At 48.1% G+C, this 27509-nt stretch overlaps 1 protein-coding gene across 4 annotated transcripts in view; it reads right to left on the reverse strand.

Moving 5' to 3' along the window:
- LOC138582114 (lactoperoxidase-like) overlaps window positions 1-27509 on the reverse strand; it is a 464456-nt gene that overhangs the window by 18490 nt on the left and 418457 nt on the right. For 2 of the 4 annotated variants that reach the window (XM_069653095.1, XM_069653093.1), the window contains one exon: window positions 4447-4532. The exons of 1 other annotated variant lie outside the window; for it this stretch is intronic. In XM_069653095.1, the coding sequence (XP_069509196.1) occupies window positions 4465-4532 (68 nt within the window). In that variant the 3' untranslated portion in view covers window positions 4447-4464. The remainder of the gene's footprint in view (window positions 1-4446; window positions 4533-27509) is intronic. One more of the 4 variants, XM_069653094.1, reaches the window with a different exon arrangement.

Raw genomic sequence — 27509 nt, forward strand, 5'->3', positions numbered from 1 at the left:
ATGGCCGTGTATAATGAGTGGGAAAAGGGGGGAACAGGCGGAACACCCTTAACACAGCATGGAGAAGATAAAGCCATAGAGCACCTCAGAGGTAATAGGAGATGGAAAAGGGGGGCGGGACGGAGAATGTATGATGAATACCACAGGCTGGGATTAGATACAATAGAAGATCCACAGCACCCACACCAGTCCAATAAATGGTACGCAGACATGAGCTCGACTGCAAAACAGACAACTAATGAGAGCTATTATGTGTGCTCTTTAATACGCCATGCCTCGGGGACTCCTGAAGTGCTGTTAACACAAGAGTCACCTGTTGCAGATGCACAATGTCACCTTCGTCTTGCACTATGCAGAATAAAAAATACTTTTCAAACACACAGCGTCTCTTTTGAAATGCTGCAAAATGAAAAGACATGCTACTCAAAACCTAAAGGAGTAATATACCTGAAGGAACCTTTTTTAGTTATAAAAGGAACATTATATGTGGACAATAAGTGGCAAGACGAGCAGATAACATGCGAAGCAGAGGCACTACGAGGGCTGGCAGATGAAAAATTGCAATGGATCCAAAGAACGTGCGCCCCGATATGAACCCAACACATCACAAAACTCCAGTGGGACACGGCCCTTGAAAAGCCATTCAAGCTGCAGAAAGAAATATCCTACAAACTGTGCTTTCTTGGAGAGGGAAAAGTAAATATGGGCACAAACAAGAACTGTAACAAAACGCTCATCATTCCAGACATGAAAAAAGGGATGGCCGCATTAATGGACACTTACTGGGGTTTGCGGCAAACAGGCGTACCTGCACCTCCCAAAGTCATGGAGGGGCACGTGCTCTCTGGCAACGCTGCATTCCGCACTGATGGTGATACCTGAAAGCCATATTCAAGGGGAGAAAGGACTGTCAGCCGTCAAGGTTCCAGAACCCCTGCAACCAACTGAAAACATCCTTGTATACGCCCTATCCGAGGAAAACCGGCAAAGCACAGTCTCAAGAAAAAGAAGGCCATCAAATTATATCTCCAGGGCATCCTCAAACTATTGGCTCAAATCCCATACAGGTTCCGGCTGTTCTTTGCCTCCCTCGTCCCAAGCATCCAGACGCGGGCGAACGCAAAACGGCTCCAAATAACCCACTGGGAGCTGATCCAACTGACACAGAAGAAGGATTTTACGTGATCAATGTGGAGCTAAGGGCCCTGAGGCTGATGACAATGCAGAACAGGTACGTCCTAGACCTGTTAACAGCCATGGATGGAGGTGTTTGCCGAAAAATCGGGAGCGCATGCTGAATGTTCATACCTTCTGCAGACGTAGACAATGGGACCTTGTCGCACATAATAGCAGCCGAGCACAACCTTGGCGAGCGGATGAAAGAGGAAGGAGGCGTACAGCCCAGCACCTGGTTCGATGACATTTTTGCATGGGTACCTTCCTGGCTCGGGATGGCTGTCAAACTGTTAATATCCACCATTGTTTTCCTCCTATTGATTTTTTGTGTGTGCCAATTAGGCCTTAGGTGATGCGCAGATGCAGTGCCTAACAGTGCAATGATGATGGTGACAATGGGCAATGCAAAAGGAGTGGCACAGATGACACACGAGGCACAGGTACAAACAGGCGATGACTCAGGACCAAAATACAGGCTAACAGCCATATACAACAATGGGTACATTGTAGATAGTTTATATAACACCACAATGAAAGAGCCCCGTGAGCCAGCTTAGTATGACGAGGTTGGGTGCACCTGGAGGGAGATGGGGGATGTATCTACAAGACTTGTACTCCAGATGAGTATGCCAGGGCTGGGGAGAGTCTCAGAGCAGTATGTAGAGCATGGATGCCCCGAAAGGGAACACCCGCATGGGATGACGCGGTGGCTGCGGAGGAGGAGCGTAAAAGGCTGGGTGAACTACATTATTCGTTACTTAAGTAACGAAAGGGGGGAATGTATGGGAGGAAAGATCTTTTGAGAACCCCTCCCCTCCATTCTAACCTGCGTGCAGATTGTATTCGTCCAATGGCCACCCATGCGCCTGTGGCCAGGGATGCGGGATGGCTGCGGGACGACCTATATGAATGCAAAACTCGGCAAGAAGGTTGATCCCAGACTCCATTTTGTGCCACACTCCGACCCCATTTTGTACAGGGAAAAAAGGCCTTATGAGCAAAAGCAGCCTGCAGGGCTGCAGCTCTCCCCTCTAGATCGCGCACACTGGGTCGTTACTTCCCCCACGCCCCTCCTCTCTGTGTCCCTGCAGCGGGCCTGTTCTCACGGGAGACTAGGTGCAAACAAGCTATAAGACAAACACTGTATCTTTCATTTTCTGCAGTCCATCACAGACCTGCAATTGACCGGGCAAAAGCTTGGGCTCGAGAAAAACAATCCATCTCCACAAACATGTCCCACCCCCCTACATTTATGACATATGCCTTGGATAACCCCCCAACCTCGCTCCCCTTTTGAAGTATCAGATACATACGCCACTCTTGTGCCATTCCGTTTCACCCACAGTGCTAATCTCCCTGTGAAGGCTATAAATTCCCTTCTGTAGTTGCATGTCAAGGGGCTGATTTTATGAAACGAAACAAGACGATCTGTACCTATTTCACTGTGCATAAAGCTATGGTTTACCTGTTTAGGCCCCATATTGTTGGTTGACTATTATCCTTTTGTTAAAGACTCACACTGTTGTACAATATGTACGATATGTTAATTTACTCATTCAGTATGACGGAAGTTATAAGATCCAGATGCTCCTCCGCCTTCATGCTGGGCTGATGGCTGAAGGCCCTATTCTCACTGATGCACTGATGCTACAAATGTAACCTTTCACCCTGCCACTGAGCCTGCAACAAGTATCCACCCTCCCCTCAGTCCCCTGACTCATGACGCCACTAAAATCTTGCCCCACAACCCAAGACTCTGGTTAAAGAAATATGGGCAATAAGCCTCTCACCCCGGTGCCTTTTGAAGTAAGATGGCATGCCCCTCATCAGCATACCACCCTGGCACACCCAAGACCCCTGATCCCATGTGTGGCAATATATTCTCTTCACGATAACAAACAATAAATAATTGTCTTCTGAGATCTAAAGGAATGGTTGATGAATGTGACAACATAATCTCATGAATAAGTTTGCCACCTGGACCCATGTATTCTCACTTTTATCGTTCAGGTCATATGTTTAGTAATATATATCTCCCATTTGTTAAATTTAAATAATGGTCAAGGTATGTGTGGCCACAAGGGCAACACCTATGTAGAATAAATTGTAACAGCTCGGACATCATCTGACCCTGTGCTCCACCCCGAAGAGCCCAGCTGACCCGTGCACCCCGCACTGGCACCATGTGGCCCTCCGCCAATCCTGGAGCACCGGACTTAAAGATTACATAGTGTCTAGTCTTCGCCATCCAATCCTCACAACGTATGTGCCCCTATAGTTTACATCATTGATGATGAGATTTTGTAATACGTATGAATGCTTTTCTATTGTCTGGCAGAGCGCTCTCAGAGTTTGCAGAGTTCTCTGCTTGCCTTATTTCGTTTTGGATAAATTTTACTTTTTATCTTCACCCGCACTTGGTCCTGGTCTCATTCCCTCCTGGGGTGTGTCCATTACTGACTCTCATTGAGGAGTTCTCACTGCATGTTTGGGGACGCTCACTTTCACAAGGAAGTATACCAGGCACAGTGAAGTTTGCAAGTATGTTGAATAAAGCTCATGAAGGAAAATCTCTGGCAAGAGAGTATACCAGGCACAGTGAAGTTTACAAGTGTTCTGAATAACATTCATGAAAGAAAATTGCAAGACTATCAAGTGAGGTATTAAAGAGGAAAGCCCTGGCAAGAGAGTATACCTGGCAAAGACAGATTTACCAGCAGTGTTAATTGAAGTAGAAGAGAAAAGACTTAGCAGGAAAGTATATAAGGTGAAACTTAGTGCTTAACATTCAAGTCACGTTTGTTATTGTTGTACAGAGACATTTAAGGAAGAATCATACCCTTAAGAACGGTTGTGTTGGTGAAGAGAAAACCTGGGCAAGGGAACATTCCCATAGAACTGGTGATTGTATCCATTGGAAAGTGTGTGTTAAAGCTACGGCTTTACTTTGGAATTCGAACTATTTGTGCACTACCAAGGCTGAAGAGATTACCCTTTTTCCCCTTGAGGTATGTTTGAAGTATGAGGGCCAGAATAGGATTTCAGACACGGGACAGTTTGATTTGGACATCTGGACAACAGACAGACCCTCCGTTTTTGTTGAGGTAGGGAAACCCCCTCCTAGTATAGGGATAGCAAGACTGTTTCCAACCCCTTATTTGTTAAATAAAAGTGTATAGCCAAAACAATGAGCTCTCTGTGTCTGCATATCATTCCTGGCTCTTCACATCACGTTGACTCTTGTAACAGAACAACTGCTTTGAGACTTACCTAGGCTATTGGTAGACTTCAGTTGTTGCATTGTCCGTCATGGAACATTGTCGACCCCGGGACTGGCCTGGCACACTCTTCATCTGCTAAAGTTGAGGCAATTCAAACATTGATGTGTCTGTTTATTGAAGGCGTCATCCAATATCAAACTTATTAACATCTGCTAAGGGCCACTTGACCTTAGCTCTGCAACTTTTGAGGACACTGGAGGTACAACAAAGTCTCTGTTACGTCTACCCTAGATCAATGCATATCCTATCCTAAAGATGTGCCCTGCTGCAGGCCAGCTGGGACAGTGGTACAATGTGGAGACACCTTGTGACTAAATGATTACTGCCCCACAGAAGTGCAAGGGTGAGTAGTGGCTAAACTGTAGAGTCAGACCACACGCTGAACAGCAGTGATCCCAATCATAAAGATGAAACAAGCATAGGTAAGAGATATACCTCCTTAACCTTTTGTGGTATTGTGGGCAGAGGGCAGGATTGCTCTTCAGAGTGTTGTGAATATGATTCAAACAAACCACATGAATGGACAGTACTATCAAACACTAATGCAAACCCACCCCTGTGGAAAGAACACAGAACATGCAGAATGTCATTGATACTAGCACTCTGGCAAATGCTGATTGCATGGTCGTACTTGGTTGATGACGAAGATGCTGGTGTTTCCAGGTGTGCTTGGATTGTGTCAGTTTGAAGTCTTCCACAGCAGAAAGCTTCTTGTTTGAGCAAGTGACATGCTCAGCTGGTGCAAACCTGTTTGAGGAGCAGCAACAGCAGGTTGAAGAGCTTGGAAGAAGTGCCAAAAGCAGCCCCCTGGATACTGTTGATTTGAAGGCTTAAGAAAGTGGTTGATGATGGTTTGATGGTTGTTAGGGAGAATTCTCTTCTAAGGCTAATTTCCCTTACCTATAGAGTCCCCCAGCAACTTTGCTGGATTTCAGGGGTTTGTTTTTTTACTCCTACTAAGAGTGAGACTCGTTATCCCACTCTTAGCTGTATTTTGATGTATGTTTCAGCCTATTTTGTGCTTATGGGCTGTGGGGTTTTTCTCACCCTCATAGGTATCATCTTTTTATAAGTGTGTTACACAGCACCCTCAGTGCAGTAACCGAGGGGTGTTGTAGCGACCCCCTAACATAGACTCCATACCCTGGGACTGACTACTGTCTCCCAGGGCATGTAAAGTTACCATTGACTTCACTAGTAAATAGTTATGAACAAAACCAGTACAACCCATCATACTATGGAAGTACTGGGAAGGGTTAATAGTTTTTCCCTGGTGTTCATTTTCGAGGGGGTAGTGTAAGGTCCCTCTCTCCAAAGTTTCTGGCTGGTGGCAGTGGTTACTACCGTAAATATTCGACCGCAAATATTTCCCTATGGGATTTTCCCATTGTTCGAGACTACCACTTTTACTGACAGCCTCTAACATACTGCTGTGTTATTTTAATATTAACTTTACTCCGGTAGGTTTTTATTGCCAGAATTTTAATATTATTTCTTTCTTGTGTCTTTCTCTGAAATCCTAACCCAGGTCGGAGATCCTTTGTTCGTCCTTTTGGCGCGCTTCTGCGCAGAAGCCCTCCTTTCGGCGCCATTGAGTATGGGGTAGACAGGATGTGTGGGAGGGGGAATAGGCACCCTGGACAGGGTTACCTAGGCAACTCAAGTTGCACTCTGCCCTGATAGGCTGGGGGGTTATCCCTCCAGGATATCCACCCCACTGTGTGAGTGACAGCTAGGCTGTATGAATGGGGGTCTTTCTGCATAAAAGCAGGGTCCTGAGGACTGGAGGACAAGACGTCGCCACTGGAACTAAGAAGCCGAAGAAGAGAGAAGCCAAAGACATCTGCAATGACTGAACTACTGGTGAAGCCCTGCTGCAGATCTTCACCACTTTTCTCCAATGACTTGAGAAGATCTTCACCTGCAAGAGTCTTCTTCCCTTGAGCTGGTGGGGTCAACCAGTTCACCAATCGCCTTCCAGGACCTGCCGTGTTCGAATCGCCAGTGCCAAGCACTAGGAGACCGGATAGCCAGGCACCCGTCAACCACGACCGTGATTTAAAGAAGCGTACATTTTATTCCGTTTTGGCAGCACCGCGGCTGGTTTCATCCCTGGGCAGTGCCGTAACTCGAACCTTCCTCCACGACGAGAGCCTCTCTTCCTCTGCTGGATCTCCTGAACTGCAGGAACTGCCAGGAACTATCGCCACCACAGGAGCCTCTTCCACTTTCAAGGTACATTGTTCCGCCAGGTCTCCCATTTCGTTGGGTTTGCTAAAGGTGTTTTAAATCCTTTACTTACCTTAAGGGCTGGCCGCCTTTTCGACTAACATTATCTTTCTACGTCCTGCAACCGCCTTTTCAATCGTTTAACAAAGACTTGACTGCAGCTACTAGAACATTTTGAACGTATGCACTTTGCCTGGTACCAGTGACTCTGGCACAAGCCTCTTGACTCTGGCTAAATCTGTTACAACTGCCTTCTCTAGATTGTTTCTCATCAAGAAATGTGTTGGTGCACCTAAAACTCTTATAACCACCTTTCCTTCCCCATTATATATTGCTGAAGTGCCATTTTGCTCGGTTTTCACCAAAGTACTGTTGATGCTAAAGTGCTGCCTTGCTTACCTTGTTCACAATCCAATTGGGAAGTGTTGCTGGTGTGTTTAAGAGGCTAAACCTGTATAACTTGTTCTTTCCCTCCCTCTGAAGAAATTGTTAGAGTGCCATTTCTCCTTAGTTTAACACTGTGCCGTTGTGCTCAGTTTTCACTCTTGCTCAAACTTGTCTACAATTTAAATATGGTGTTGTGTATACTTTTCCTGACTGTTTTAACTTACTTTAGTAATAGTGATTTGTGTGTGATCATCAGAGTGTGTAAAATAAATATATATTGTTTTTGATACAAAGCTTTGGTCAGTGTTTCCTTGTTCCATAGTATTGTAGTCCTATTGTGTAAACCCTGAATACTGCTCATCTCCCTCTTGAGATAAGTCTGACTGCTTGGCCACAGCTACCAACTAAATCTTTGTGGTACAGACTGACACCAAAGGGGATTTATTGCATATACCTGTAGTCTTAATCTTCTGTAGTGCTCCCTAAGGGAACTGCATAGGATTCTGCCTAACAATGGTGGTTTGACATGATAGAATGCAGGAAACTAGCGTTTTTGCTTCTTCTGGTGCCGTGAGTCCCAATGCAGGGGCTCAGGGAAAAGATGGGTCCTTGTCCTCTTCACTGCCAGCCTGGGGATACCTAGTTCCTTCAGGAGTCTTTTGCCTCCAGCGAGGATCCTGAGTACCAGTGCAGCTGGCAGGGAGAGACATGTCTTGCTCTAACAGTAGTTCACCTCCAATGTACCCTGGGGATGGGTAAGGAGCTGTACTTGGCACTGACCTGGAACACCCGCCTTCACCTCACAACTGGAAGACTCTGGAAAGGATTGCTATCCCATCAGGGTCCAAATAAATTCTTCTTGAAGCCCTTAATGTCCAAAATGAACATGGGAGACGCCTTCCTTAAAAAGACAAAGGTCCACCCAGCAATGGATAAAAGGAACTCTGTCTGCTTTAAGGGGTCCAGTCTTTGTTGTGGTAACACTTGACTTTTGCATTCTGGCAACATACCCAAAATTATTTGCTTTTACAGGATGTGTCAGAGACAGGAACGAAAGAGAAGCCTGCGGAAAACTAAGACAGAGGAATCCTTCCTCCCTAGTGTTCTGCTTTGCCTGACTGTGAAAAGCCGCCCCTTGCCTAAGTCTGCACTCCAAAGGCCTTTTGTTAAGCAAGACCCTGGCTTGAGACTGGCCTTTTTGTTCAGGGTGTGCCCTTTTGAAACATGTTTCCCAGCGACGCTCCAGCTGAGAGCTGCTCGGCTGGGGAGAGGTGTAACCCGACCTCACAAAGGATCAAAAGAGAGGTTCAGTCTTAATGCTCATCGTTCTGCTTGTGAGCAGAGCCAGGCAGTCGGACTAGAATACAAACAACCCTTCTCTGGCTGGACTGTGCTCACAGTGTTGACATGTCTATGGGCCTCATCACGAGTTGGGTGGAGCGGGAAAAAGCGTCAGTAATGCTATTACTGCTGCATTTACCGCTCTGCCCAATCTCGAGTTTGGTGGAAAGTGGGAGTTTTTCCTCCAGCTTTTTGTTGGAGTTAAAAATCTCCCCTTTCCGCTGGTTTTCGGTGCTCTTAACGCAGCGCTAATAAAGCCAAGAAACCCCCATTGGGTCCAATGCACCCAATGGGAATGGGGATTTACCCCCACACCACAACTTGGGATCCGGCGCAAATTGCACTGGACCGCGTTGCGGTAACGCTATTAGCATTCGCTGGTATCCCGGCACAATTAGTGCCGGGGTACCCGCAAACTCATGATGAGGCCATGTTACAAATCAGATGTGGCTTTTATTAATTATGTGAACTGCCAGGCACCATAGCAACACTCAGATATGGCTTGCATTTCTACATTATCCTGCCACCAGGTGATATTTTATAACAATTATTATGGTTTTGTATCAGAGGTGCTGATTTAAATACAACCTCTGTCTGCAGTGACTTTGCTGTTAGCTGCAGCTGTCAGACAGTGACCTCTTAACTTGCTCTGTGCTAATGGAAAGCAGGAGCTGCAGATCAGAAGAAGACTGATGCAACAGGACACAGATGTACACTATGCTTTTTGCATAAAGTTTAATGAAAGGGGGACTGTTTATCAGATCAACCTTTCTAACATGGATTATACACACCCATTTATTATTAATAAAAATCAAAAAAGACAGGGTCCTCCTTCATACCTCTATAAAATGTTTAGTATCAGATTTCTGGTGCTTGCAGTGATTCGTTCTGCTACCCCTATCACAGGATGAGGTAAGTGATTCTATCTGACCTTAGGCCCAATAATGTCTACATCAGGCAGTCCAGAAAGCCGCAATCTCTCATTTGTCACTGTAAACCCTGTGTATTTTATTTGTATTTCTTAGGATCAATGCAGATCGCCCCATCTTAATGACAGGTAGATTAATTTGTGGGTTCAACCAGCCTCTCGGGTGAAATTTTGTAAAGTAAGGTAATACCCACCAAACCTTTGAGTGCTCTGTGTGCTCTATGTGTAAGGAAAAGTTAACTCAATCATTACGTCACATTCTGATTAAGTGCCTGGTGGTCCAAGAGCTAATGGTTCGGCTCTTGGTTCGCTTTGTAAATATTGGCTCAATACCGATGAATTTTGGCATAGACAATCCTCAGCCCATGAGACTTTTTTAAGTATCGAACTGTTGAAGTTGTTGAATGAGTTAGGGTTAATTTCATTGGATAACTTTGGAATGATGCATGAACCGAGGATTGGTTAGGATTATGTAAAATGTTTAAATGTATTTATCTGTAATTTATTTTATTTGGGATATATGTAAAAAGTCCTATTTTTGGCTATTGTGCATTAAATAAATAAATATATTTTAAAAAAATACCCACTAAACTGCCTTTCCGGCGCTGAGGCAGACTGAGTGTGAGGTTCTTTTACAAAGGGTTATTTGTTGCAGATGGCTTTCATCTGCCTCCTCTAAACTAGCCTGTTTCTTAGGGTTTAACAGTGACATCCATGATTTCACATCAGGTGTTCCTCTCCTGCCCTTTCACCCATGCAGACTTTGATCAACCTGATGTTGCCAGAGTTTCAAGTTGGGGCTAATTTGTTAGACATTATTTAAGCAAAGGTGGCCTAAAGGTTGTGAAAGGGGAATGCTTGGAATAATCAGGTTACTCACCGTAGTGAGCACCTTACTCCTAGTCCATAGTCCCCTTTCCTCCATAGTTATGGGACATCTCTCCGTCCTGTGGCATCCAAAAATTTTGCTAAAATGTGTCCTTCCTCTCTTTCTTGCGCGGGGCCCGGCACGCGGCCATAACCCCGCCCACCTTGGCTCCGCCCTGCGCATCGCCCATCAGTCCTTTTCTATCGCCAGGTCTAAGACCCATTAGCAATAACAGAGGAACCTTACTAGAGGGGACGGCGGGCAGGCGTATGGAGGAAAGGGGACTATGGACTAGGAGTAAGGTGGTCAGTACGGTGAGTAACCTGATTATACTCCTACCTCCCATACCCTTTCCTCCATACTTATGGGAGATTCCCAAGCACTCCTTACAGGAACTACGGGTGGATGGAAATACCCCTTACTGAAACAGGTTCTTCAGCACAGCCTGACCAAACTGAGCATCAGCTCTTGAGCTCATGTCAAGACAATAATGCTTACAATAAACAGATGGGGAGGCCCAAGTAGCTGCCCTAGCGATGGACTCCCAGGAGACATATTTCTGAAAAGCAACCGCAGCTGCCTTGCCCCGCATCAGGGTATCAGGTAATTATATCCCATATATATGGTCGCCGTAAATAATATTGCCCGGAAAATGTCGTGGCGATATTATTTGGGTGACCATATATATGGGGACAGGGGCAAATTTTTTTTTTTTTAAAAAAACAAAGAAAAAAAAAAGTTTGGGGGTTGCGGGGGTGTCCCCCGCATGTTCCATGCAATAATGTCGCCACAAAAACCGGCAATTTTTCGGTGATATTTTTGCATGGCGAGATTTTTGTGGCGACATTATTACATGGAACCCGCACCAGGTGAGCATGAATACCCTTAGGAGGCTTCAGCCCTTGGACGGTGAAAGACTCCGTAATGCAGGCGGCGATCCACCGAGAAATAGTCGCCTTACCGAAGGTCACAAACAGTGGAGAAGAACTCCTAAACTCAGATGTTCTGTCAAGATAGAACTAAAGAGCCCTTCTGACATCGAGACAATGCAGAACCCTTTCTGCCTCTGAGGTAGGGTTCGGAAAAAAGACTGGCAGGGAGATCGACTGATTCAGATGGAACTCAGATAACACCTTCGGCAGGAAAGCAGGATTTGTCCGTAGGACTACCTTATCCTTGTGAAAAACCAAAAAGGGGTGCTCCACCGACAAGGCCTGGAGCTCACTCGCCCACCTTGCTGACGTAACGGCAACCAAAAAGGACACTTTCCAGGATAGGTACTTGAGGTCCACCGTGGCCATTGGTTCGAAAGGCTTATGGCACAACGGCGTCTGGACTACATTTAGATTCCACGACGGGTGAGGACTATGAATTGGAGGATAGTGTAACGCTCACCTGATTCTCGCAGAGGCGCCGGTCTTGACTGGGCGACTACCGTATCTTCAAAGGTGATGTGTAGCACCCGGTTGGCTCTTTGGGCTGGACCTCTGTGCACTGTATGCCTGACGTGTAGAGTAAGATGTCTGCAGATAGAAAATATGGGGTTAATGAACTGGGGTTATTGGGGTGTCCCTATCTCTTTCCTCTTCTCCTCTCCTGTAGACCCCAAAGGTTAACGCTCTCACCTTAGGTAAGTGAATGCCGAGCTCTCCATCTGCCTCGGGGCAGGGTGCTGTAGCCAGTTTCTTCACTGGATAGGTAGCGCAGGCCTCTTGACTTCAGAGGACTGCTGTCCGTCGTTTACTGCACGAACGGTAAGTTTCGAGTCATTCAAATGTCTTTTTAAAGTCTTTAGTAATGATGTCTCTTGTTTTGCAGGGTTCCGGCGATGGGGGATGACGGGCTGAAGTGAGTTGAAGATGGAGCCCGTGTGATGAATAGAAGCGCCTGGAAGCACGTGAGTAAGCGCTTGTTGCCTGCTTCACGATGCGCTCTAACTGTCTTTTTATTTTGCAGGTACGAGTTCGGAGCGGCTGCAGGGTGCCGGAATACCCACTGGATTAGATGTGGAAAGGAGTAATGGCACGTGAGTATTAAAGTTCCCCAATGTCTTTAAACGCACCTTGTTTTGTCTTTCAGATGCGGATGCAGCGCCGAAGGCCTCCGGAGCGTGCGAAGAGTAGGTAAGCCTTTGCCTTTCCGATGCCGGAATGCTAACCTGTTCTTTCTTGTCTTTATAGGTGTTGCTGAAGACTGGATTCAGGATGGTAAGCCTTTGCCTTTCAGATGCCGGAATGCTAACCTGTTCTTTCTTGTCTTTATAGGTGTTGCTGAAGACTGGATTCAGGATGGTAAGCCTTTTTCCTTAGGCCCAGGACTGGATGCAGAAGACACGATGAGCGTCCTGCTGCAGAGGGTGCAGAATAACGCAAAGCAAGATTCATCCACCGGGTGTGGTTTAAATAGCCTCCTGTAGTGCTTAGGTGTCTCCTTCCACAGCCACGCCTAAGTAAGAAAAGAGTTCCTGGTAAGAAAAGAGTTCCTGCCTTCCAGAAGAGTTCCAGTGTTCTAAATCTAGGGAGTGGCTCCAGCCCCACCCAACAGGAAAAGTAGTTCCAAACAGAAGAGGATCAGAGGCTCAACTGGCAGGCAAGTAAGCAGCATGGTCTGCTGCAGGTAAGTCCACCCAAGCATTATGAGCCCGGCGCTTCCAGCGCTGGGACTGGGCATATTTATGAGCCTGGTGCCACTGGCGCCAGGACTGGGTCCAAAAGGTCCCAATTGGGACTGGTTGGCACTCGGAACCTGGGTTATGGATCTGCTTCCTAGGGAGTTGGGAAAACCCTGACCTTTTGGAAGCAGAGATCATGACAGTACCCCCCCTCAAGGCCCCTCCCAAACCGGGCTTCTCCGGGGGTTTTGGCTTGTCAGGAAATGTTCGGTGAAATCTCTTGATTAGGCGAGGAGCGTGGACATATTCAGCAGGTTCCCAGGATCTCTCTTGGGGGCCGTAGCCTTTCCAGTCAATTAGGTAGAATAGTTTAGATTTGGAGATCTTGGAGTCCAGAATGCTTTTGACTTCAAACTCGAGTTCTCCATCCACTAGGATAGGTTTTGGAGATTTGGTTAGTCGGGTTTGAGGTTGCACGGGTTTTAATAGAGAGACGTGGAAGATCGGATGTATCTTCATGTGCGGGGGCAAGTCCAACTTGACCGCTACTGGGTTTACTATGGTAGTGATGGAATAGGGACCAAGGTATCTTGGGTTGAATGTGCGTGGCCCTTTTAGAGATAGATATTTGGTGGATAACCAGACTTGATCCCCTACTTGATAGTGAGGGGCTTCCTTCCGATGTTGATCTGCTCCTTTCTTGTATTGTTCTTTAGCCCTTTGAAGGTGAGAAACAGCTTCCTTAAAGGCTTGGGTGATTGTAGAATGTAGGTAGTCTACTGCTGGTGTTTCAAGATCTTGGAGGGGATCCAACTCCGATGTTCGAGGGTGACTGCCGTACAAAAGAAAAAACGGGGTTTTCCCAGTTCCCGAGTGGACAGAGTTATTGTAGGCATACTCGGCTATCCAAAGGATATCTTTCCAAGTTTTTTCAGTTTGTTGCAGCATGCAGCGTAAATACTGTTCCAGAGTTTGATTGGTCCTCTCGGTTTGTCCGTCGGTCTGAGGGTGGTGACTGGTCGATAGTCTCACATCAATTTGAGCCGACCGACAGCAACTTCGCCAAAAATGAGAAATAAATTGACTACCTCGATCCGAAATTAGAACCGAAGGAAAACCGAGCAGTCGGACGTTGTTTTCGAGAAATTCTCGGGCCAGAGTTGCTGCTGTTGGGAAGCCTTTGAGCGGAATGAAATGCGCCATCTTGGAGAATAAGTCCACGATTACTAGAATCGTATTGTATCCGGAGCATGGAGGTAGATCGGTGATGAAGTCCATAGAAAGCGTATGCCAAGGGCGAGGTGGGATGTCAATAGGGCGTAAGAGGCCTGCTGGTCTTTCCTTTTGACTCTTGTTTTGGGCGCATACTCCACAGGACATTATAAAGTCTCTGATATCTTTTTTCCAAGACGGCCACCAGAAGTAGCGCTTGATCTTTTCTGAGGTCTTGGCTATACCGGGATGACCTTCCATTAAAGAGTCGTGATAACAAGAGATTACTTTTTTCTGTAAATCTGTGCTGGGTAGGTATAATCGTTCTTGGAAATACAATAAGTTGTCCTTTACTGCAAAGTCCTTTCCCTGCAGATGCCAATTCTGTATATCTGCTGGAGTTACAAGTTGCCTGGCTTTATCCTTAACTTCCTCTATGGATTCTGTGGCGATTACACCCAGAATTCTTTGTTCGGGAATGATTGGTACAGGTTTAGGGTTCATCAAGTGTTCTTCCACTCCCATCCGAGAAAGGGCATCGGCTTTACCGTTCTTTGTACCTGGTCGATAGGTAATTATGAAGTCAAACTCGGCAAAGAATAATGCCCAACGGAGTTGTCTAGAGGATTGGGCTTTTGCGGTTTTCAAATATTGCAGGTTTCGGTGATCCGTAATCACAGTAACGGTGTGTCGGGCCCCCAGCAGATAATGCCGCCAAGCCTTAAAGGCAGACTTGATAGCCAGAAGTTCCTTGTCAGTAATCGTGTAATTGACTTCAGGAGGCGAGAATTTGCGGGACCAAAATGCCACGGGATGCAACTGATTGGTTACCGGGTCCTTTTGTGATAGAACTGCCCCCATGGCAAGGCTTGAAGCATCAGTTTCCACGATGTAGGGGAGTTCGGGGCGAGGGTGTTTTAAGATTGGTGCAGAGATAAATTTAGTCTTCAAATCCTGGAAAGCTTGTTCCGCCTCGGTAGACCATTCAAAACGTTTGTTTTTTTTTAACAAGGCAGTGATGGGCTGGACTATTCGAGAGAACTCGGGGATAAACCTGCGGTAAAAGTTAGCGAAGCCTAACATGCTTTGCACACCTTTTACGGAGGATGGTGATGGCCATTTGAGAACTGCATCGACCTTCTTTGAATCCATACGCACCCCGCCAGGTGATAATATGAATCCCAAGAATTCAACTTCAGTCACGTTGAAAACACATTTTTCCAACTTAGCGAAAAGTTTGTGTTGACGCAATCTTTCGAGGACCATTTTCACGTGTTTCCGATGTTCAGATTCCGATGAAGAATAAACGAGGATGTCGTCAATGTAAACAACAACACATACATCTATGAGCTCTCTGAGGACATCGTTCATAAAATATTGAAAGGCGGCCGGGGCATTGCAAAGTCCGAAGGGCATGACCTGATATTCAAATAGCCCATACTTGGTGCGGAAGGCCGTCTTCCATTCATCGCCCTCTTTTACTCGTACCAAGTGGTAAGCTCCTCTTAGATCCAGCTTTGTATATATGCATGCTTTTCTGACTTGGTCCAGGAGTTCAGGGATCAAAGGTAACGGATATCTATTCTTAACGGTGATCTGGTTCAGGGAGCGATAATCGATACAAGTTCTAAGGTCTCCTTCCTTTTTTGGAACGAAGAACAAAGCTGAAGAAGCAGGGGACTTGGAAGGACGAATAAACCCATTTGCCAGGTATTGATCCAGGTATTGTCGAAGGTGAAGGTTCTCAGGCTCGGTGAGGGCATAAATTCTACTACAAGGAGGAGTAGATCCAGGTATCAGGTCTATCTGGCAGTCATAAGACCTATGAGGAGGTAGAGAGTTAGCCTGATCCTTCCGGAAAACATCTTGGTATTCTAGGTATTCGGGAGGTAACTGGGGAGTCTCTGAAGAAATTGCGGCCAGTGCAACACCAGGTGGAGGGTGACAAGTAGAGACACATTCTGGAAACTGGACCGTTCTTGCTCGCCAATCGATCAGAGGATTGTGTTTCTCTAACCAAGGTATTCCTAGAATAATCTGAAACTGAGGGGCCTTGATCACATCGAACACGATCTTCTCATGGTGTCCATCTTGACTTACTAGCGTCACTTCTTGAGTGGTATGCGTTACTGGCCCGGAGGCTATCTCCGTACCATCCACCGTAGTAATGACGTCCTTTACAGCCTTGGGACAAAGAGTTAGATTCATCCTCAAAACCATTTCATGATCCACATAATTGCCGATGGCACCGCTGTCGACGTAAGCTTCAATTGCATGTAATCGATCCAGATTATCAGGGCTAATGAGGACCATAGGTATCACGAAATGCGAGGTCACGGAACTGGTTTTTACGCTCGGCAAGAGGACCTCTATTCTTGTCGGGCGAGGTCGTTTCCCTGCTCAGAGTTTGTAACTTTGGTAACTGCAGCTCCTACTGCCTTCTTGGTAGATTTCACCAGACAGTCTCGAAGAAAGTGCCCTGAGTTTCCGCAATATAGGCATAATTGCAACTGTTTCCTCCTTTCCCGCTCCCGTTGTGTTAGAGGACCTTTCAGACCCCCTATTTGCATGGATTCCCCGGAGTCTACTCCTTTGGAAGGAGTTGGCGGTTTGGAAAATACTCGAGCATCAAACTTGGAACGATCGGCCTTCCTGTTCTGCAGCCTGTGATCTATTTGAACGACCAAGTCTATGTAATCCGAACAGTCTTGTGGGGGATTCACTACTTGGGCTAAAACGTCTTTGAGCTCTCCACGTAGACCTCTATAAAACAGCGTAATCCTTTTGTCCTCAGGCCATTGAGTTTCCACTATTAGTCTATTGAAAGATGCAATATAAGCCAAAAGGTCTTGATTACCCTGTCGCAACGAAAGAAGCTCATTGTCCAAGGCCTGTCCCTGTGAATGTCTTGCGAACAGTTTTTCCATACTAAGCTGAAAGGCTTGAAAATCATGGAGAACCGGATCATCTTGATGAACTAGAGGGATCGACCAGTCTGCCGCATTGCCACTAAGGTACGAAAGTACAAAAGCTACTTTAGCTTGATCAGTTGGAAAGGCTGCTGGCCGGCATAAGAAGTGCAACCGGCACTGATTGATAAATACTGCAAACCTCTTTGGGTCACCAGAAAATCGCTCGGGCGGAGCCAGAGGTACATTCCCAGGTAGGTTGATCTGCACTGGATTCATAGAGGATGTTGAAGGAAGATTTGCCCCTGATGCGGGTAACGGGGTCTGTCCGGCTTGTGACTGTAGCACTTGTCTAGCAAGATTGTCTGTTCTCTCCTTGGAAATAATTAGTTCCCTTCTTAGAGCATTTGTTTCCTGACGAGTTGCATGCACTTCTGCCCTTAGTTCCCCAAGTAACCGGGCTAGGGGGCCAGTATCCGAGGTTTCCATAGCACCTGGGCGAGAGTTTTGCGGTAGGCTTTGCGTTCTGTAACGCTCACCTGATTCTCGCAGAGGCGCCGGTCTTGACTGGGCGACTACCGTATCTTCAAAGGTGATGTGTAGCACCCGGTTGGCTCTTTGGGCTGGACCTCTGTGCACTGTATGCCTGACGTGTAGAGTAAGATGTCTGCAGATAGAAAATATGGGGTTAATGAACTGGGGTTATTGGGGTGTCCCTATCTCTTTCCTCTTCTCCTCTCCTGTAGACCCCAAAGGTTAACGCTCTCACCTTAGGTAAGTGAATGTCGAGCTCTCCATCTGCCTCGGGGCAGGGTGCTGTAGCCAGTTTCTTCACTGGATAGGTAGCGCAGGCCTCTTGACTTCAGAGGACTGCTGTCCGTCGTTTACTGCACGAACGGTAAGTTTCGAGTCATTCAAATGTCTTTTTAAAGTCTTTAGTAATGATGTCTCTTGTTTTGCAGGGTTCCGGCGATGGGGGATGACGGGCTGAAGTGAGTTGAAGATGGAGCCCGTGTGATGAATAGAAGCGCCTGGAAGCACGTGAGTAAGCGCTTGTTGCCTGCTTCACGATGCGCTCTAACTGTCTTTTTATTTTGCAGGTACGAGTTCGGAGCGGCTGCAGGGTGCCGGAATACCCACTGGAGTAGATGTGGAAAGGAGTAATGGCACGTGAGTATTAAAGTTCCCCAATGTCTTTAAACGCACCTTGTTTTGTCTTTCAGATGCGGATGCAGCGCCGAAGGCCTCCGGAGCGTGCGAAGAGTAGGTAAGCCTTTGCCTTTCCGATGCCGGAATGCTAACCTGTTCTTTCTTGTCTTTATAGGTGTTGCTGAAGACTGGATTCAGGATGGTAAGCCTTTGCCTTTCAGATGCCGGAATGCTAACCTGTTCTTTCTTGTCTTTATAGGTGTTGCTGAAGACTGGATTCAGGATGGTAAGCCTTTTTCCTTAGGCCCAGGACTGGATGCAGAAGACACGATGAGCGTCCTGCTGCAGAGGGTGCAGAATAACGCAAAGCAAGATTCATCCACCGGGTGTGGTTTAAATAGCCTCCTGTAGTGCTTAGGTGTCTCCTTCCACAGCCACGCCTAAGTAAGAAAAGAGTTCCTGGTAAGAAAAGAGTTCCTGCCTTCCAGAAGAGTTCCAGTGTTCTAAATCTAGGGAGTGGCTCCAGCCCCACCCAACAGGAAAAGTAGTTCCAAACAGAAGAGGATCAGAGGCTCAACTGGCAGGCAAGTAAGCAGCATGGTCTGCTGCAGGTAAGTCCACCCAAGCATTATGAGCCCGGCGCTTCCAGCGCTGGGACTGGGCATATTTATGAGCCTGGTGCCACTGGCGCCAGGACTGGGTCCAAAAGGTCCCAATTGGGACTGGTTGGCACTCGGAACCTGGGTTATGGATCTGCTTCCTAGGGAGTTGGGAAAACCCTGACCTTTTGGAAGCAGAGATCATGACAGATAGAGGCGTGTCAAGCCTGCAAATGCCTCTTAACCACTGGGTTACACAGAGAGTAATAGCATTGGTCCGTAGAATGGTAAGCGGAAACCGCCGAAAGGTAAGTTATGATAGAACGTGGACACCCGACTCTGCTAAGAAGGCTACAAAGGACAGCGCTGTGTCAATTGTAGCCCTCCTTGGGTCCAACTGCTTGCTTAAACACCAATGACAGCACCTGAGCCATTTGCTTCTGTACTGGGATCTAGTCGAGGGTTTCCTGGCTGCCTGGATAATATGCATGTTATCCGCAGACAAGTTAAGATGTTCTATAGACTTGAACTCAGGCACCATGCCGCCAAGCTGAGCGATTGTGGGGAGGGATGCCACAACTTTTTTTCCCCCTGATGAAGAAGATTGGGGGTCACTGGTAACCTGATCGGCGGATACACTGACAGGTGTTGAAGTTCTGAGAAACAAAACCTGGCCGGCCACCACGGGGCTATGAGCAGAAGGGTTCACCGAGTTCTTCAACTTGCAAACTGCTCGGTGAACTAGAGGGAGAGGCAGGAAGGCGTAAGCTCTCATGAAGTGCCATGGAATCTCGAGAGCATCCCCCAGAGAGGAGGCTCCCAGCCCCCCTCTGGAGGCATACTGATGAAGCTTCTTGTTTACCGCCGTAGCGAAGAGGTCCACTTCCGGTGTGCCCCAATGCTGGAAAATCCATGAGAGGACCTCCGCCTTCAACTCCCACTCATAGCTGACCACTGTCCTCCGGCTGAGGGCATCCGCTGTGACATTCAGCTGGCCAAGGGTGTGCACTGCAAGTAGCCAAACACCATGAAATATAGCCCACTCCCAAATCTGTATGGACAGGTCCACGAGAGGGGGAGACTTGGTTCCCCCTTGTTTGTTGATGTAATACATCGACACCATATTGTCCATGCGTATGCGGACCACTTTCTTGGCAATGATCGGTCTGAACGCCTAGAGCGCTTGGAAGATCACCAGAAGCTCTAGATGATTTATGTGGAGGAACTTGTCCTGAGGTGACCAGAGATCCGAGACCTGAAGAAGATCCAACGTCGCACACCACCCCAGAAGGGAAGAGTCTGTCGTGATAGTCACCGTAGGGGCTGGGTCCTGGAACCCCGCACCCACCAACAGGTTGCTGAGAGATGACCACCATTCCAGGTCCACTCTCATGGAAGCCATAATCATTATCAGCTTGGAATCCCGGTCCACAGCCTGACTCCAAGAACTCCGAAGAGCCATCTGAGTCTGCCTCATCTTGAGACGAGCAAGAGGAAGAGCCAACACGCACGAGGCCATGAGGCCCCGAAGCCTCTGGAACCACCAGGCTGACATGCTCTCCGACTGCGCAAACATCTGACACGTGGCCAACAGATCCGCCATTCTGTCCCCGGTCAGGTACACTCTGCAGTCGATCATGTTCCAGTGAAAACCTAGGAAAATCAAGTCCTGCGAGACCTTCATGGAGGATTTCCGCCAGTTCACCGACAGCCCAAGATGGAACAGGAGCTGAAGGAGAGACTGAAGATTGCATGCAGCTTTCAACGGGCAAGGACTGCGTAAGAGCCAGTCGTCCAAATACGGATACACATGGATAACCTGCAGACGAAGATAGACCACAATCACTAACATCATCTTCGTGAAGACACGCGGCGCAGAGCTGAGGCCAAAAGGAAGCACTCGAAACTGGAAGTGCTCCTCTCCCAAAGAGAAACAGAGATATCTCCTGTGTGGATTCCAAATCAGAATATGCATGTACGCATCCTGGAGATCCACCACGCTAAGCCAATCGCCCATCTGCAAGGAAGACCGTATCTGGCTGGGCGTGATCATCTTGAATTTCTCTTGGGGTAGGAAAATATTGAACTGGGAAAGGTCTAGGATGGTGCGCAGGCCAGTCTGGTTGGGTTTGGGCACGGTAAACAGCCGGGAGTAGAAGCCCTCCCCTCGCTCCCCGAGGGGAACGGGTTCTACAGCTCTGAGGTTAAGTTTCTGAACCTCGGATTTCAGGGAGGGCGATCCCGACAGCTGAAAAGGAGGGTTGAAGGGTGGGGTAGGGGTAAGCAGAAGCCCACCCGAGCGACTGACAAGACCCATCTGTCTTCGGTGATGGTCTGCCACACCTCTCAATGAGACGTAATGCGTCCTCCCACCGGGGTCTCGTGCGAGCGCGGAGAACCTTCATTTTGTAGGTTTTTCAGTGTTGTTGCCACCTGAACCTGAGGAGGAGGCTGAGGAGCGGGAGAAAAACCGAGCCCGTTGTTGCCTCCGGTGGTTATTCCCCAAAGGGGTATCCACTCTGCGAGATTTCCGGTCTAGGAAGCCCCTAAAACCATAGGAGGGCCGACTTTGCGACAACAGCCTTTGGATTTTAAAAGGAGTTTTAACAAGGACCGACACGGACTTAGCTGTCTGAGTGCTATCCTTCGTCTTGGTCAGCTCTACATCTGTTGTAGAATGAAAGAGCTCCTTACCATCAAACGGAAGGTCCAACACCTTGTCCTGTACTTCCTTTGAAAATTTGGTGGCATGCAGCCACGCCTGTCGGAGGTATCAACCCCCAGCATAAGGCCCCGAGCCGAGGTGTCTACGTGATGAGCCGCAGCCTCCAGGAGATCCTGGGCCAAGACCCTGGCGTCGGATAAGCCCGCTTTAAAGTCTTCCAGGTTCTCGGCCGGGATGAACTCCTCAAACTCCGACAGACCTTTCCAGATCCGCATATTAGCCCCCGTTAACACCGGTTCGGCATTGGCCTGCCGGAGCTGCAAGGCCGAGTTGGCGAAAATCTTCCTCCCAAGGGAGTCAAGGGGCTTATCCTCCTTTCCCAGAACCTGAGTAGACGTCGTAGAAGAGGATGCTGCAGGCCTGGACTGTAAAGTGGCCGCAGCCACCACCGTGGAGAAGGGGGGCGGGCAAGATGACAGGGCCACCTCTTCCAAAGAATGCAGCCTGTGTCGCCCGTCAATTTTTTTATTGATGAAAAGTCCAGAGTGTGGCTTTTCCCAGACCCTGCGACCTCGGCCAGAACGTCCTTCTGCAAGAACAGACCGGTACGCTCCAAAGGAGACAAGGTGTACGCCCCAGAAAGCACACCCTCCTGCGGAGCGGGTGCCTCGGGCACCGGAACATCCAAAAAGCACATCATGTCCAGTACCCGGTCATGAAAAGCTCTAATAGAGCGGGGCAGATCCTTGTTGTCCTGATCGCCCTGCGCGTCCTCCGACAGGTCAGGATCCTGCTGAGCCGTGTCGGGCGCTGCCTTGTCCACGGGGGACAATGGGGGCAAAGGCGGAAGAGTGGGGGAAGGCACCGTAGGTAAGGGAGGCGCCGGTGGGACCACCGGAGGAACGGGTGGAGCTGGAGGCGCGGGCGGACATATCTCCCTAAAAAGCCCTTTGAAATATTCCCTCATGGGGTCGGTACGCATGAGCGTCTGATATTTTCCCGAAAAAGGCGTCCTCCGGGGACTGTTTTGGAACCAGAGGGGGCCTCTCATGAGGAGGATAATTCCAGGGACGTAACGGGGAAGGGTGCCACACCGGCCCATCCACCGACGTATCCACATAAATCAAAGGTGCCGACCCTGCAGGCAACAAAACATTGTGCGGAAGGGGAATCCGAGTGTTCCAGTCATAAACTGGCCGAAAGGGATGCGCACAAGGAACTCTATGTTCACCCACAGAACCAAGCCCTACACCTGAGGCCGATGGCATAGTTGTAGGGGTGGCACCCAAAATGGCCGCCGTGGTGGTGGCAGGAACGCCCGCCATTTTTTCATCACCTGAGGGGAACTGTGGCACGTGAGGAAGTGAGGCAGTGGTCCCCGTCGATGGATCAGGGGTCTTAACTTTAGCCTTAACATAAGGAACCTCGGCTGAGCCGGTACTGTGTGGCCTGGAATGTTTCTGCGACATACCAAACGCCAAATTAGCCTTCCCAGGAAGGACCTCGGCACTGCCGGTAAAAGACAAACTTTCCTTCTTTGCCCCCTCAACAGATCTGGCGTCGCCACAAGAGCGGGAACAGTGAGAAACCACCTTCACCGATAAGGCCTTTCCAGGCCTCTCAGAAATGTTGGTAACTTTAGTCTCTGTACGAGGGACCTCGGACCCAGGTCCGATAACAGCCTTACTAGTGCAGGCCTCGAACATCCATTCAGTAACACCAAGCCCCGCCGAGGCCTCGGGGCAAACCCCAGTCTTATTTTTGAGGGAAGCTGACAGAGGAGCCTCAGAGCAAGCTCCGGTACCACACAACTCAGTAGAACTGGGTCTACAAGCAGCCTCCACAGAAGGGGCCTTGGAGTGTACTCCGGTATCCACGGGCCCCTTACGGAGACCCTCTGAGAAAACTCTGGTATAATTATTAGGCCCAACGGGCACCTCAGGGTGAACCCCGGTGACAAAGCAATCTACGCCCCTCCCGGCCTGGGAGGAGCCCGGAAAGTTGTCTCCTGGCCGGGGTGCTCTGAAAAGTAAAGAACTTACCGGGCGTCTCTTCTTTTCGTCGATGAACGCTTGAAAATGCGAAGGAGGAGTTTGTCGGAACACCTCCTCCCACTGCTCCAACGGACGCTGAAGAGCCCGGACCGAAAGGGAATCACAGTAAAAACAGGAGTCCCAACGGTGATCCGGACCCAAACACTCTAAACAAAGAGGATGGGGATCCGCCCTCGCGAAGCGTTGGTGACACGATGAACAATCTGGAAAGTCTAGTTTGAATGACATAGACAGACTAGTACACGATCGCTAGCGAGAGCCAGAGAGGAAAAAAGGAAGAAAATCTTCCGCGGATGCAAGTGCGTCCAGTCCCGTACGAGTGGAGAAAATGACTGATGGGCGATGCGCAGGGCGGAGCCAAGGTGGGCCGGGTTACGGCTGCGTGCTGGGCCCCGCGCAAGAAAGAGAGGAAGGACACATTTTTGCAACATTTTTGGATGCTTTTTACAAAAGTGCTCCGGTCCCGTCCCACAGGACAGAGAGATGTCCCATAAGTATGGAGGAAAGGGGACGGGACGTAGGAGTATGGGAAATTCATTATTCTTTCTTCTCTTTGCTGACTGGAGCAATAAGGCAGAGCTGGGGAATTTAGTAGGGGAGGGCCTTACTAATCCCGGTACATATGAGACAATTGATTTGTTCCAATGGAAAGCAATGTTTGTGGAAGCATTGCAATTCTGACCCCCACAGTAGGCTTTGGCTAAAAGCTTTAATGGAATGGACAGCCATGTCTGGTCCCCTTTCAATGCGATTAGACAGGCACCATGCTGTTAACTCTGTCTTTGAATATTCTTAAATCATTGCAAACCCTTTTTCGGGGTATTCCCTATGCTTGGACTCCTGGTTACTAACTTGCTGCATTGTGTGAGAATGAAAGTCCTAAGCTTCTACTCTACAGATGCGTCGCTGCATTTTGTTTCACTTTTTTACCCAGCTGGTTCACTGACTTTTCCATTAATCTGGGGCTCTGCAATGTGTGGAGAGCCAAAGATTGCAGAGCCCTATCCAAGGCTAATCAAGGACTCAAATCCTCATGCGCAAAATACAGAACCCTGAGTGCCAAGAGGGTCATTACTCTCTCTACAGGTAACCATGGAAAAATCGCTAGACGGAACCCAACTGTTTGGTGGTAGACATCAACTCTAGGCGGTTGGGCATTTCTATAGATGGGGTTCAATAAAAAAATACAAATACAAATACAGAGCAACTGAGAAGTCTGGTTTCAAGGTTGAATCCATATCTTGGGAGCGTGCTGAGCAAGATGCATGCAAAACCTGAATGTGGTGTGTGAGGGGTCAGAAATGTAAGCCGAACACAAAGTTGTCATGTTTTTGTTTTGGTTAATGGGCCTCATTACGACCCAGGCGGTAAGGGGTTTACGGCAGCGTAAACAGCGCCGACCCTTACCGCCTGATTACGAGGTCCCTTAGCGCCATGGAGCTTTTAACACCTGCTTTTAGCAGGTGTTAAAATCCATGGCGCTAAGGGACCATGGAGTTAATTACGCCACCGTAATTTACGGTGGCGTAATTAACGCCTTCCCCACTCCCATTATGCCCTATGGGGCAAAAATGGGAATGGGGAAGGGTAAATGGGGATTGGGGATTTACCGCCCCGCCAAGGTCGGAATGGGGCGGTAAGTCCGCCAACCACCATGGCGTAAACGTAGTTTACGCCATGGTGGTAAAGTCACGGCCCAGGCGGTAACTTACCGCCTGGGTCGTAATGAGGCCCAATGACTTTTATTCAACTGAACATGGAATGGGAAAGTCCTCTCTGACCCTATTCTAATGAGGAGTTTCCCTACCTAAAAACCAAAAACTGTCTGTGTCAGGATGCCAGAAACCTAAAAACCGCCCTTGTGTCCACAATGTCCTATCCTGACCCCCACAATAAAACCAAAATAACAATGTGAGAAGGGAAATGTCTTCAACCTGGTGTTGGCAAAAAGTGTTCATGTATGAAAAATAGAATGGCTCCAACATAAACGTTCCCCAAGATAAAAAGATAAAAAGATCTTGTATCCAGAAGGTGGTTCCCTTCCCGTGGATTCTTCAATGGAATGGCAATGTCTCTTTGCTAACAGTTCTTTTGTGTCTCTCCTTGGTTCACAATACTCCTGTTAGGTAACAGGTTCTGTAGCAATCTTTCTTTAACACAAGTTCCTTCTTTGTCTAACAAACATTGGCCCTCATTCCGAGTTTGGAGGTAACCATGGAGCTATTAGCTCCATGGCTGCCTCCAAACCCGCTCCGACTCCTCCATGGTGAATGGAGGTATTACCACCCCATTCCAAGGTTGGAGGGGGCGGTAATTCCCCATTCACCTTTTGCCCTTCCCCATTCCCATTTTTGCCCCATAGGGCTCAATGGGAATGGGGAAAGAGGTAATTACGGCACCGTAAATTACGGTGCCGTAATTACCTCCGAAGTCCCTTTGCGGGTCCCGTACTTAACTCCTGCTAAAAGCAGGAGGTAAGGAAGGACCCGCAAAGGGACCTCGGAATACAGAGATAAGGGATTACCAGCATCGGCACCCTTACCGGTGCCGGTAATTCCTTACCTCCAACCTCGGAATGACCCCCATTGTCCTTCTTTAACATGTCTTGTAGGTTTGCAAATGGCCTGGTATACTCCCCTGCCAGGACTCTTTATGCACTTCCAGCTGCCTGGTGCCCTCTCCTGCCAGGACTTATTGTATTACGAACTGCCTGGTATACTCCCCTGCCAGGACTTCTTATCTTGTTTCAACTGCCTGGTAACCTTCTCTTTCCAGGACTTCTTAAGTGTTTTACAGTTCCTCTTTACCACCAAAATTGCATATACCGTTCTCGGCTCGTTATATCTGTCTGTTTCAATGTTCGTTCAAGCTTTTCCCCAAATTTCCATTTCATGTATTCATATGTTATTTGAGTTTGGACTTGCACGTTGCCTTTTCTGCTTTCAAACAATCGTCTTGTTGTTTCTGTATTAGCAATCTCATAACATTCAAATTGTCCTTGGCGCAGTTGATGAAATGCCCCGGGTTTCCCACTTGCTTTGGGCTGACTCACTGGATCTCTTTCCTGCGGCTCCTGGCATCTCCACAGCATGTCCTGCTTGCGCACAGCACCTTTCCTTCTCTGCTGGCAAGCTCCACTGCCGTGCCACACTGGCTTGTGTCTCCAGCGTTCGCAAACCTCTGCGGATGATCCAGCGTCCTCTTCTGAACCACCACTCCTTATAGTGTGATTGCCATCTTTAAATGTCCCGCTCACAGGTGGTTTCATTAAACAACTAGCATGCACATTGCACTTGAGGATCCTGTTACTTTGTACCAGCACCTTCCTCCTACTCGTCTCAGTACTTAGGTGGTTGTGGGTTTTGGAGTCCATTGCTGTCATCGGACATACAGTATTTGGATAGCCTGTCTCAATGGTTTCTCATGAAAGAAAAGTCACATAAAGGTGAACCCGAACCAAAAAAGGTTTTGTTGCAGCTTTTATTCTTCAGGTCAGGTTTTTGACCTAAAGAATATTGGGAAGAGGTTCCTTTACTTTCTCAACAGGGGGGAACAAACACATGGCACTAGGCCTTTAGGGTATTGGGCATTAAGGGTCTCCCTCATGGGTAAAGGGGGAATACCGCATCTCATCCAATGAAGCCTTGACACCTCCCCGGTAGCGGTCTCCTATGTGAACAGCCGCCCCCAGGGTCAAGATCAGGTAGCAGCTGCCGCCCCCTGGCCACATGGGAGGAGGTCACAGGTGGGGAATCCATGATGACTCCATTGGATTCATCACACGTGACCACCACCGAGTGAGTGGCTGCCAATACATTTGAATCAATGTACCAATGATTTATGCTTGGGAAGCTGTGCAGAATTCTCAATAAGTATGGAGGTATCCTCCATATCCTGATCCTTGCTCCGTGGAACAATACACATGCTCTATACAACAATAAAAAGGAAGCTGACCCAAAAATTGAACGTGAGACAGCCTTGCTAGTTCCCACAAACATACAACATTCTCATGACAGAGAAGCGCTGAACAGTGGCTTGAGGACATGAATGTTCAAATACTAGAAGAGATCAACATGGTGCTAAATCCCTTAGTCTCTGTA

The sequence above is a fragment of the Ambystoma mexicanum genome, chromosome 3q (genome assembly GCF_040938575.1).
Source record: "Ambystoma mexicanum isolate Mex_15411 chromosome 3q, UKY_AmexF1_1, whole genome shotgun sequence".
NCBI classification, from domain to species: Eukaryota; Metazoa; Chordata; class Amphibia; order Caudata; family Ambystomatidae; genus Ambystoma; species Ambystoma mexicanum.